The sequence below is a fragment of the Pezoporus wallicus genome, unplaced genomic scaffold (assembly GCF_028554395.1).
Source record: "Pezoporus wallicus isolate ANWC-B61680 ecotype Strahan unplaced genomic scaffold, APGP_CSIRO_Pwel_v1 contig_5767, whole genome shotgun sequence".
Classification (NCBI taxonomy): Eukaryota; Metazoa; Chordata; class Aves; order Psittaciformes; family Psittacidae; genus Pezoporus; species Pezoporus wallicus.
The window spans coordinates 9278212-9291673 of record NW_026640599.1 but is presented as its reverse complement, the minus strand read 5'-3'; the positions used below and the strand labels follow the sequence as shown (position 1 = coordinate 9291673).

At 39.3% G+C, this 13462-nt stretch overlaps 1 protein-coding gene across 9 annotated transcripts in view; it reads left to right on the top strand.

Annotated features, from left to right (window-relative positions):
• The window catches only part of SMPX (small muscle protein X-linked), a 40037-nt gene that overhangs the window by 5442 nt on the left and 21133 nt on the right, over positions 1 to 13462 (top strand). For 6 of the 9 annotated variants that reach the window (XM_057419605.1, XM_057419603.1, XM_057419604.1 and 3 more), the window contains exons 3-4: positions 3440 to 3529; positions 7491 to 7644. In XM_057419605.1, coding sequence (XP_057275588.1) covers positions 3440 to 3529; positions 7491 to 7631 — 231 coding nt within the window. In that variant the 3' untranslated portion in view covers positions 7632 to 7644. Of the gene's footprint in view, positions 1 to 3439; positions 3530 to 7490; positions 7645 to 7717; positions 7739 to 9685; positions 9790 to 12383; positions 12480 to 13462 lie in introns of those variants that run through there. The other 3 variants (XM_057419598.1, XM_057419600.1, XM_057419601.1) reach the window with 3 other exon arrangements.

Here is a 13462-nt window from a genome sequence, read left to right as displayed (position 1 = left end):
ATCACAATTCAAAACATAACATTACTTTTATACAATCTGATTTATACATTATGACCCTTTGCTATTATGTGCTATTATAGTAGGACCAACATCCCCTGGAGAATATACATCATGCTGAAGTGATGGAAATGTAATGACACTTAACTGACTGAAGTATTTCATGGTACTCAATGTCAGAATTGACTTCTTTCCAACTGTATGAGGTATATGCTAAAATCTTCACTTGCCAAGAGCCACTGTATACAGATGTGGGAGAGATAAAGATAGCAACTGGTTCCCAAGATTAGTTTGGGGCAATAGAGGATCAAAGTACTGCTAACTCCTGGTAACATTGTTGGCCTCTCCCTCTCAGTGTATAAAAGGCTGTGTACAGCTCTGGCTGAAAATCATTCTACCTCCAAACACCACTCTTGGCTTTCCCCAGTGTAGGGGTGGGTGGTCTCCTATTTTCATTTTTTCTGAATTAAAGTAAGTTTTCTCTCCTTTATTATTATTTTTTAAAAATCAAATATGTTTATACTGAAGTGGCTTTCCAGCTTATTTAATCATCCTTCTGGACAGCTAGGAATGGCTGTGATGCCTTGAAGAATTTATCCGTAAAAGTCCTCAACTCCTGCATGGTTGCATAACTTGTATCCTAATCTGGATATCCTGTTTCTACTTCTACTAAACAGAAAGAAGAACGCAAACAAATGTCTAAATACCAGTTTAATCAAGTCAAACCAACAATAAATGTTGTGTATCGTGCTTACAGATATTTTTCCTTCGGTCTGTTCAGGAAGACATTAATGGAGTATATCATTACAAATACCAATGAAAACTGCAATGACATCCAAAGTATGGTAGGCACTTTCCAAAAAGAATGACAGATGAAGTCCCAATAGTTTTAATAATTAGTATGATTAAAAATACTAACCACACCTAGAATGTCTGTCTAATGCAATTATAATTTAGGATTTCAGGAGTCTGGAACAAAAAAAATTTCCTGTTTCCCTTTTTACCGGATGGGGAGCAAGCAAGGCAGGTGAGCTCACTAAGGCTCGTATCTCCATCCCAGCAGATAGGTGACAAAAGCCTTGAAACATATTTTAAAAACAAAATTGCAAACTTGTGCTGATTGCAGCCCAACACAGTCCTTGCAGAGCTACCCTGGCTTACAGAAGGTGATCTACCCATTACATGGCTGCTTGTCTGTGGGAAGGGTCCAACACTATATTAGGAGATTTATAGCTGAGGACTTTGGTACCTCTGGTCAGGAGCTGTTTGGAAATCAGTCATACTTTCATTTCAAACTAGAAATATTTTAACGTATAGTCTGTGTTATCAGATCCAGACAGAGTTAAATGCTGTCTTAAAGGCTGCTTGTTTAACCAAGTTAATATTTCAGGTCACATCTTGTCCATACTCTGATGTGAATGCACTTATTGCAGATAACATAGTACAAACTGTGTGACACAGATTACTGTGAAAATGCTGAAGCAGACCAAAGAGCAGTTTATTTAATTTAATTAGCAGTCTGGCACTTAGTGGTTTGTTTTTTTTTATTTCCTGAAGCATTTTTAGTCACAGTTGGTCTGTCAATCATAGCAGGAAATGAAAGGGCTGGATATCAGAATAACCATGCTGTGGTATGCCCTAGGTGGCCATGGGAGGCAGGCTTCTGCTTTGACTCCAAGGGGAAAGAATGCCTGAGTTCAAAATGCACGCCGAGAGAAAACTCTTAATGTTTCACCTCTGTGAGCTTGTATGTCTACACTAGCTGTAAAGTGCAGAGGCGTTTCATTTCCAAAAACAGAACCTGCCTGGAGGTAACAGAGCCTGGTGGGGGAGATGCTTAAAATTAAAAATAGCAAAGGTATTTTCATAAATGAAATAATGGGTTAAGTACTGTGAGGCAGAAAATGCCCCGTCTCCGAGGAACTTAGGAGGTGTAGGTGAAAGGTTTCACAGTATCTAAACTAAAGCTCAATGAAAAAAGCCTTATGAAATGAATGCCCAATTGTCTATAAACTACATGGCCCTACAGACATTTGCCAGCCCCACTGAAATGGCAGCATCACCTTGCATAAATAAAATAATGGTAAACAGCTGAGTAGAATACAGGGAAAGGTGTTTATTTCTTGGCAAATTGATTCTTAATTTCCTTGATATTTGATTGCAACTGTGTGAACAGTTGTTGCTGAAAACAGTGGGCTGTTTTCCTGTGCCTGCCCAACCTGGAGCACAATCTGCAGGACCACTATTTGAGCAGAAGGATGGGATTATTCATCTTCATTTAATGCAAATCATTCAGATGGTAAACTACAGTCAAACAGCTCTGCTTCTGCTCCATAACATTACTGATTCAACCCCTGGTTTTACCAGTGGGAGTCATGATATTTTGATGACATTTCCTAGGACCAGCTTCTCTTCTGAGATCACAAGATAAGAATTTAGGTATAAATTTTGCACTTAGTCGATCACACCATTTGACTTTTAAAACAAGCCAGTCTGGGTCACATTGGGAAATAGATACATTTTAGCTGCTCTTTCCTAGGCAATGTTTTCTGCCATTCTTTTCCCCAACATCTTTACTTGTAAGGTATCTATTACCAGCCCCATTTATGTTATGGCTACTGACTTTCTGCTACAGATAAAAAATCAGATTGAGGCAATCATGTGGGTATTATTCTGGAGCGAGTTTGCTAAAGCCAGGGGTAGGGGTCTATCCGGTGCTGGAGCTGACTCAGCTTGCTCTGACCTATGGACTCCTGCGCAGGCCAGGCTGGAGTGGCTCAGTGAAACCCAGCAGAGGCTTGAAGGTCAAAAAGCCTTTCTGCCTTTTCTAGCAGAACCTCTTTGCAACCAAGAGGCATAGCTGTAGGACTAAGGCATTATATTTGCAGCACCTGTGGGTAAATTTTGTCGGTAAAAATAACATTTTAAACACGGTGGCTTAAGTTGGCTCAGGGCAGGCTTTCCTTCCTAACGAGCTGGGATTGAATGAGGTGAGAACTGGTGTCACTGGGGGAGGGAGAGTGGTCCAGTGGTTGGGGCCTTATTGTAGGATTTGGGTCATGTACACTTAGGTGCTGACTATGGCACTCACTTTCTGTTTGACCTTGACCAAACTGAAGCAGACCCAGATGTCTAAAGACACTTTGGTGTTTAGTATTCATTTGTTTCAAGTCCGGTGAAATCAGGGAGCTTTAGAATAAAAGGCAGAATTTCAAAAGCTTACTAGATAACTTTGTTTTTTCACTTTCCATCTTTAAAATGGAGATAAAAGCCCTTCCCTTTCCTATGGGAGTGGTGTGATGTATGCATACAATGAAGGCGTAAGTGCTTGGAAACCGATAATGTCCATACACTTGTCCCACCCCTTTGGAATTTTGCCTTTTACCAGCTGTATGTTTATTTATCAGTCACTATTTTATGCGTCATAATTTCCCTCTCACAGGCTAATATTAACATCCCAATGGGAGCATTTCGACCTGGTGCAGGCCACCCTCATAAAAGAAAAGAACTTACACCTGAAGAAGTGGAAGAGGTAAGAAAAAAGGGGGGTTTTTTTTTTTTTTATTCCCTCAGGAGAATCCCTGCCATTGATGGAAGACAGTCTTTTAATCAATCTTACAGAGCTTTATACGAATCTTAGGTACCACAGCTGAACATGCAATGGTCATTCATGGAAATAAATGGCCATCTACTAAACACTTCATCCATACATAGTTCTGGTTTTGATGCCAAGGCATCTACAGGAATTTAAACTGTTTCCAAGGCACGTAGCTCGGCTTCAACAGCATGATATCTGCTGTCAGGAAAGAGAGCCAGGATTTCACTAGCACTATTTATCTAGATGGGAGTTGATGGATACAGCAGGAAAAGTTATAGCAAGGCTTTGGAAGAATATGCTACTACCTGTTGCCCAATAGTGTGAATTATTGTTACAGCTTAACAATATTGAAACAGGTTTTAAAACCTGACACTTTTTGGAATATTTATCAATGAGAACAAATTGAATGTGAAGACACTTGCAAATTAAAAACAGAAATTGTGAACCCATTTATCTGCATACGGGTGGAAATACTCAATTTTATATTGAATTCTCTATTTTCATGCTTATGTTTTACAGGGAGTATCTAACACTTGACTTTTGAATAAAAAATCCAATTTATACCTTAACCAACATTGATCACAAAGATTATGATTAATCACAAATATCATATTTCTGGATGATATTAAACCATGTTATTTACCAAGAACTTTTATAATAAATGAGAAATAAAACCAGTGGTGGAGGAAAAAGTAGTGGTAGATACTCCAAACAAAATAAAACCAACAAGTCAAGTAAAGATGGGTGTTTATGGCTTCCTGGCCAGTTGGCTTAGTTTGAATATAAAATCACCAGCCAAGAGCAGGTACTGCTGGGCTGATGCTCTTCAGAGCCAATGGGAGGGAAGACTCGAAGCAACCTGATACAGGCAGACTGCCTCTGGCAGGACTCAGCCAGATGGACTTGCTGGCGTATAGGTGAACCAAATCTGTCGTGGCTGGAGGGGGTCTTGCCCTCATGCAGAGCAGAGCCGTGATGATCAGAAGGGAGTGGGTAGCCACTTTTCTCCAGGCATGCAATAGGGCTGAAGGTGATTCAACCCCAAACAAGAAGCAGCCAGGTTAGTTTTGTACAAATCAACAGCTCCTGACCTGGTATAGGCACTTAAAACAGTCAGTGTCAGTTGTGTAAGAGCTAATTCTTTTCTGTCCAAATCAGACAGACTTTTGTCTGAATTTCAATATAGTGGTCTGTTTACAGAGAACTTCCCTGAAGAACTCAAGCCCAGGTTGACTTAAGTCTTGTTAAGAAGATATTAAACATACTCAAAACTCAAACATGCAAAGCCATCTTGAGCACATATTGTGGCTTTCTCCCCTGGAAAGAAGTAAAAGCATATTCTCTCTGCAGTAATTAAACTGGTGAAGGAATGCATGTTATTAAGCAGAAACTAATATAGCATGTGTGAATTCTAGTAGAGTTTGAGAAATAAAATAAATGAACAGTGCTGATAATTAGATTTGGTTGGGTAATGAATATTGCTTTGCTTCTCAGTTATGTGGATACTATATATGAGACAGACATTACAGAATGAAAGTTCTTGGCCCCAGTTTTATAGCCAATATGCAACCAGACCAATGGGAGTAAAGACCACAGAAACAGATCTTGTAAGAGGAATAGAATAAAAATGCTACCAGTTGTCTTGTCTTTTCTATTTTCCCATCTTGTTAACTTTTGCAATACAGCTTGTGATTCCTTAGAGCAGCTTTATACAAATACAACTTTTGCTAACAGTGCTTAGCATTTTTTTCACTCCATTTTAAAACCTTGGCAAAGGAGATGAGGGAAATACGAGTCTTACCCAAACGGATGGTGGAGTCAGATGGGAATGTATATTTTTGAAGGTCAAGGGAGTGGACGTGGTAAAGACATGAAATGGGAGAGTGGGAATTTCAGAAAACAACTCTTCTTCAGTCAGAGCATTTCCATGAATGTGTTCATTAACTTTTGTCATATATCTCTTCAGACTTTCTTCAATAAAACCAAAAGCCAAGGTCTGATATCAGCTGAGCATAGCTCATGGAGTGGGTGATACAGGGAAGGGTGCAGTCATAAACAGCACACACATGAGATTAGAAGGGAAAGCTGACATAAGTTTATGGAGTGCAGGATCTATAAAACATTGTCAAAGTTTGCACCGTTTGTACTATGAGAGGAATGGTATTGAAGATAACTTGAATTGTATTTTTAAATAGTATCTGCTGTGTACTAGTAAGAACTAAGGGGCTAGGGGCGTGGTAGTTTTTCCTGATTATTCAGATTAGCTAGCTGTGCGAGAAAGCTATCAAAGAAAACAATACAAGCCCATGGCATATTTGACTACTGATACAATTTTGTGCATCCCTCCAAACACCTTCTGTATCAATTTGCTTATCCTCCTGCTGTGCTTTGCTACTATTTCAGGATGTTAGATCATTAAGCCGACTATTAGACAGTATCTATAGTAGCTGGGGCTGGAGCACTGGCTGAGATTTAAAATGATCAAAAAGAAATAATAGTATAATGTCCTTAATGAGTAGAAGTATTATGGATGTCTTAAAGAGGGACCTTGACAAGCTTGAGAGGTGTGCCTGTGCAAACCTCATGAAATTCAACAAAGCCAAGTGCAAGGTCCTGGACGTGGGTTGGGGCAATCCAAGAATAAATACAGGCTGGGTGGAGAATGACCTGAAAGCTGCCCTAAGGAGAAAAACTTGCAAGTTTTGGTGACAAGAAGCTCAACATGAGCCAGCAGTGTGCACTCGCAGCCCAGAAAGCCTGGTCTGCTTCCTGATTAGCATGTAGTCAGCAGAAAAAAGAGGGGTTTACTGGCCAAAAGTATTTGACAGATAACTTTGGAATTTAAAAAATGAAGTAAGATATTAATAATTGATTGTTCACAGTCAATGCATGTTAGCAAAAAAGGTGGCTAATAAATCTTAATACTGACTTTGGTCCAAAAGCCCATTCCAAGAGAACACAGCAGAGTAATCAAAGAAGAAAAAATAATGTTGTTAAATTATTTGCAGTACAATATTAATTGATTTCCAAACCTACATGATTCCGCCTGCATGCCAGCTTTATAAAATACAGAACAGGCTGGAACAACCTTAAACTCCATACTGGAAATCTATTTCAAAACATTGCTCAGAGTAGAATAGAAATTGTCTAAAATACATGTTCTACCTCACATAAGAGCAATAGTAAAACTAAGGAAGTACCAAGAGCTGAAACACTGTGGTCTCTTGGCAATTACCTGAGATGTTTGTTATTGTGTAAGTGCTGCTATTTAGCTTGTAATTTTACAGTGTCAGCAAAACAGCCATCAGGTACTACCCTAATTCAAGCATAAAATAACAATAACCCTTCCAGTCTTGCAGCTGAGGTTAAGAAAAATTAAACGTCAGTTCAAGCTGAATTGGATGGAGCTTTTGATGCTCATAACCTATTATCATAGCTCCTGTCCAGAGCTGCAGAAGTGTGTGATAGTTTTCCTTCTCAGCTGTCTGGCTGCTATGAGACTCTGAAAGAAATTAGATTATAAAAATGGTTCTTCTGCTTTTTATCCCTAAAATACGGAGGACCTGGAAGTTGCATTTAATGCTCCACCTAGTTAATGTTCTGATAATGGTCTGACACTGTAAATTCTTACTCTTTTACCAAAATATCCACATTCCTCTGCACTGAGCACTTTGTATTTTTATGGATTGTTTTTTTTTTTTCAGAATGTTTTTAGACATTTTAAACAACAACCCACAAAGTAACCTATCGTTTCCTTCCTTACACCCCCCCCAATTTCCATTGGGATTGCATTTAGCATAAAAAAAACCTTTCCTGTTTACCACATAACTGACCTGTGCTCATGCTCAAGAGATTGCTATAGCAGCAGTCAGGTCACTGGTGTCCTTTTGTGCAGAGTGTTCCTGCTTCGACAGAGGAGGAGAAAGACAAGAAACATCTCCCAGGAGCAAAGAAACTTCCAGGTCTTGCTGTCAACTTGTCAGAGATTCAGAACATAAAGAGTGAGCTGAAGTTTGTCCCCAAAGCTGAACAGTAGCTGGAAGAAGCAGGTGAGTAAAAGAGAAGTTCTTTGCATGGCTCTAGGAGAAGCACGCTGATCCAGAAACTTCTTGGTTTCAAAAGATGTCTTTCCAGTCACTGCAAAGGACTGAGAATCACACCCCATATCTCAAAGACAACATATAAGAAGGAAAGGTGGTAATCCTTGGAATTCTCTGTTACGTCAAACATGGAGCATATAGGAGACATATATGTCAACCATCGACCAGCCTAACAAAAAGTGCATTCAGCTATTAGGAATACTGAACCAGCTTAAAAATACTAGCTTCTTACTTCACAAGCACAAGTTTCAGTTTTACAGAATATAGGACTTGTGTTTGTACATTTTAACTACAAATAAATATTTTACAATGCAAATAAATTTATTGCACTGATGGACAACTAGGTCAGTATTTTTAAAAAGCTCCTTTTGAACAGATACTTGGTACTATTTTATTTCTGTAATTCAAAACTGACATGCCAATGGCTCCTCCATGTATTTGATCATGCATATGTACCCGATGCCACCTGTAGCACCCAAGGATTCACTACATATGTATGTGGGGCTCAGAAATATGATACAAGACCCTGGGGAGCTCCTCTAAAGCAGCAGTCAAAGAGAAGATGGGAACCCTCAGGCGCTGCTGACAGCAACACACATCTATGGGTTGAGCCACTCATCTATGACTAGCACCACAGCTCATAGTTCATCTTATTTTGCTCTATGTCCAGATGGAGATCAGTGGCAAGTGGTGTCACTGAGGGGTCTGTACTGGGACCAGCACCGTTTAATATCTTCATCAATGACACAGACAGTGGGATTGAGTGCACCCTCAGCAAGTTTGCAGATGGTATCAAGGGGGATGTCACCACTCATATGGTTGACAAAACCACTGATACAATTGATACACCTAAGGGAAGGGATGCCATTGAGAGGGACCTGGACAAGCTCAAGAAGTGGGTCCATGTGAACCTCATGAGATTCAACAAAGCCAAGTGTAAGATCCTGCACATGGGGTGGGAAAATGCTCTGGTATCAATATAGGCAGGGGGATAAAGGGATTGAAAGTAACCCTATGGAGAAGGACCTGGGATGCTGGTGGATGGAAAGATGGGCATGAGCTGGCAGTGTGTGCTTACAGCCCAGAAAGCCAGTCGTATCCTGGGCTGCATCTAAAAGAGCACGGCTTCAGCTCAAGAGAGGAGATTCTCCTCTACTCTGGTGAGACCGCACCTGCAGTACTGCGTTCAGTTCTGAGGCCCCCAGGAGGGATGTAGACTTGTTGCAGTACGTCCAGAGGAGGGCCATGAGGATGATCAGAGGGCTGGAGCACCTCTCCCATGAAGACAGTCTGAGAGCTGGGCTTTTTCAGCCTGGAGAAGTGAAGGCTTCTGGGACACCTTATAGGAGCTTCTAGCACCTAAAGGGGGTGTATAAAAAAATGGGTACAGACCTTTTAATAGATCCTGTAGCAATAGGACAAGGGAGTAGATTAGACTAGGTACAATGACAAAACTTTTAGAGTGAAAGGCATGAAGCACTGGTGCATATTGCCCAGAGGTGTGGGTGCCCCATCCCTGGAAACATTCAAGGTCAGGCTGGGGTCTCTGAGCAGTCTGATCTACTTGAAGAAGTCTCTGCTCATTGCAGAGAGGGAGGACTGGATGACCTTTAAAGGTCTCTTCCAACCAAACCACTCTATGATTCTATGATTATTTTATTTAACAGGAAATATTTAGCACTTCTGAATGGAGATTTCAGAATAATTTTCGTCTGATTTCAAAAAAAGACCATAAAACTATATTGCTCTATGTTCTGAGCCTTAAGGAAATTAGTGATCATTTCTGCCCATGAAATTAACCTCTGATTTTCTTTGAAAAGCGTGAGTCAGTAAAGTTGCATCAGGCAGCTACAATGAAAATTCAGATGTACGGAGAAGTTTCAATAAAGAAACATACCTGGCTACAATTAGAAGACAGTTGTGTCATATACTAGTCACTTGAATTGCCAATTCTGCCTATTGACACAAGTACCTTTTATTGTGAAAACAGGCAGAGGAGCTAGGCTGAGCAGAACACCACCTGGAATTTACTGTGCAGAAACATAAACGAAGAACAAAAGAAAACAGAAAGCAGTGCAAAAAAGTTCTTGGAACACAGAAGAAAGAAATAGCATATAATCTGAGTGAATTACCCCAATACACACTGCAACATTTACTTATTTCTTATGTACAGCATAAATATGCCATTTAGAAGGAGAAAGTGCTTCATTTTTCTTGCTTCTATCCTTCTGTGTCATAGTGTTCCTGTTATTTTAAAGAAACATTGCAGTCTTTCTTTCCAGAAAACTCGGGATACGGAAAATTAACATTTTTAAATACGAATTTTTAATATGGGGCTTTAAAGAGGTTTCTCTCTGTAAGAGAAATTTAGACATATGTTTAGCACCGTATTTGTTCTCTGATGATTGCTATTTTAAAGTTTAAATCAGGTATTTAGTAATTACCTTACTGAGATCCTGACAGAAACATGTAGGGTGTGCACAGAGGCTCACTCTAAAGGGAAGATTTTTACAGAATGGTCAGCAAAGTAAAGGGCATCTTAACAGCTGTGAGATCATTATGTCTCCATCCTTCTTTTAGTGTTGTATTGGTCATCAGGTCCTGACAGTGACACAGTCTCTAGATTTTTAATAGTATAGTCACAGATCATACCAAAAAACTTAGTTTGTGGAAGATTTACGGGCACAGTACTCACTGGAGACTAGGAGTTTGGCTTTGGTTGCAGTGTAAGCCCTAAGTACGTGCATAAATTCTACAAAAAAATTAGTTGTAAATCAATCACTTGCCACATCCACAGCCTTGAATGGTGCTAAATCTGAAGATTTTCCCCTGTAAAGGACATTCATCAGTTCAGTTGTTCTAGGCATGACCTGCAGCCTTGTAGGAAATCTGATTTAGTCAGTGAATTGTTTTATGACTGATCATGCCAAGCCAGTGAAGGTTATTTTTATTTACAAGAAATCCATGCTCACATCTGCCTGATAATTTGCTTCACCTCCAAGATGGGGTAACTAACCACCATTTGGATGTGATGCTTTCTGAAGAATGGTTAACTAACTGGTCAATGTAATATGCCTGTGCAGAGAGCATGCAGATAAATGAGAGTGTTGTTTAGTTTTCACAGTTTGGAAATTAATTCTCTCTCACATCAGTACAATAAACTTATCAGATATTAACTCTTGAGGGATTTCCCTTTGATAGTATTCTTATATTTCTGGTGGTATTCTGTAGGATATACCCAGTATTGACATTTTTCATTGGATATTTTCAGTAAAGTGCAAGTCAAAATGGTGAATTTTGGTTTAATTTTGATCCATTTTATCTTGCTTGGCATTACAGACCGCAAACTGATTATCAAAAATAAGGAGACTGCAAAACAGTAGATTAGGTCATTATTTGCAAACCCATTCCCACATACACATTTACACTTTAGAGTAACTTCTGTTAAATATCTTTGATCTTGCTCTTTCACTAAATTTGGACACATGAATAGAATTGCTAAGATTGTAGTTGTGAGTCTAAGGATTTGTGGGAGGGATAGAATTAGTAAGATGTCATGAAGCTGGATTCACTGGAGGTCATCAAGTGCTTATCAGTTAAGGTATTCCTGTAGTCATCTCCTGCTTCTGGTCTATCATCTATAATTAACTAATTAGTATACTCTTGTTTGTCATAAAGATATTTTTTTTCTTCCATAGACCTGTAGTTGATGTGTTTGATGCAGCTATTTTTAATATACAATGTAAGTTGTGATTAATTTTCCTTTTCTCCGTCTATGTTTTTTTTGTGCTGCTCCTTTTGTATATGCACATGAGCAAAACATAGCAAAATAAAATAGTAACAAAATAGCATACACTAATCAGCTAACTATAAGTTCTATTGGATAAGTAATGGTAGGAAGCATTTAATTTGTGACAAATGGAGCTTGCTATGGCTATTTACTGCTGATTGTTGTGATATCTTATGTGATAAATAGTATGGTGATTGTACCTGGGCCAGAGCACAAACTGGCATTTCACCTGAGAATATGTGTAATTGTAGCCAGTTACTGCTGCAGCTCATGTTTGCTCTTCATTCTGTACCCCTGGCATTTTGTGCCTTGAAATGTGGGGGTTGTGCAACAAGACATTTTGTGAGCTCTTGAAACAACCCCACTGTTTTAAGAAAATTTGTTCATTTGCTTAAGCCCAAGTACCCAGCCCTCGTGTGAGAGAAGGGAATCCTGCATGCAGAGGATACCAAGGGAGATCAGGAGCTCAGATCTCCTTAGCTGGAGTGGGAAAAATGGGATGAAGGAGGAGGATGTGCTGCAAGAATTTCTGCAGAACCCTGTGCCAAAGTCAGAGGAAGCTTGGGGCGATCTCACCAATGTACATAAGTTCCTGAAGGGAGGGTGCAGAAAGGGCAGTTCCAGGCTTTCCTCAGTGGTGCCTAGTGACCTGAGGCCATCCCCAGCTCCGCTCACTGTTTGGCCTGTGTTAATTTCAAAGTACTTGAGTTTTTCTGACCTTGGTTTCCTACCATCCTGCTACCTTTGGTTCAGAACTCCCAGATTAGCAGCACTTGGGGATTTCATGGCCAACCATCAATCTTGCTGGGCACTTCTGTTTCTGTCCTAAGAAACTTGATGGTTGAGAGGTTTAGGATTTTTTAACAGTGTGTTTAAGTTCTTTTGGTTTACCTTTCAGGTTTGTTGAGTCTACTTATGTCATGCTTTCAGACTTTAAAACAGAAGAGCTAGAAAATTATTTTCAAAGAGAAAACTGGAATCTCCAGGACACAATATCAGAGGAATCTTTGGAATAATGTTATCTCCTCTGGCAAAAAAAAAGTTACTCATGTTTTGTTTCCCACAGTTTGTATGTTCAGAAGTATAAATTTAGTTCACTGTCTCTAACATGGCCTGCAACTGTCCATTGCAAACTAAGAGCCTCTTCTCTGCCACTGATGCAATGCTGTGGTAAGCCCCGACCATGTCATTCTTTTGCAAGTGAAGGAGAGGTTTCCTTCTCATTCTCATGTTGAATGGCGCAAGTGAGGAGGAAAGGAGACTGGAGAGACTTTGCTTTTTAGATCCCTAAGAAAGCTTGAAAGTATGTGTTGATTTTACTGAGTAAAGAACATGGCATATTTTTATGAACAACAAATGCTTCTACATAAACTAATTAGGAAAAGATTGTGTTTTCTGGTTTTGAAAACTGACTAATAACCTCACAACAAGCACTGAAAAATCAGAAAACATTTTTCTCCAAAGCAAACTACAAGAATTGACGCTTGTATTTTTTCAAAACATAAAATATGCAAAGAAGTCTCTTATTTTCAAACTGTGTCTTCAAGCAGAAGTTTTTATTACTGGAAGAGACAAGCACAAAGTAATAACTTAAAGAACTCTCTACTGATTTTTAGAACATGAGTGTGTTATTTACTTCTCTGCCTTCCCCGTACTTAAGATAGTCTGCAGACATGTAGAGATGGAAAGCCTCTGCACACAGACAGAAGAAATTTCTTTATTGAGCTTCTTGCTTTGAAATGTAAACACCATTAAAGTAATAAAATACTGCCCTCCTATTTTGGTTTCCCCACATACTCCTCCCCACAAATTCTCAAGTAACTCCATTCTTGAGTAACAATCATCAATTTCTGGGAGAAAGTTACAGGTATTTTGTTTGAAAGCTGAAAATTCTCCTTTTTTTTTTGAAAAAAATTTCATAACTGCTTTCCTGTGATCACTCTGTCAGTTACTTGGTCCTGAACTTCAATTGTCAGA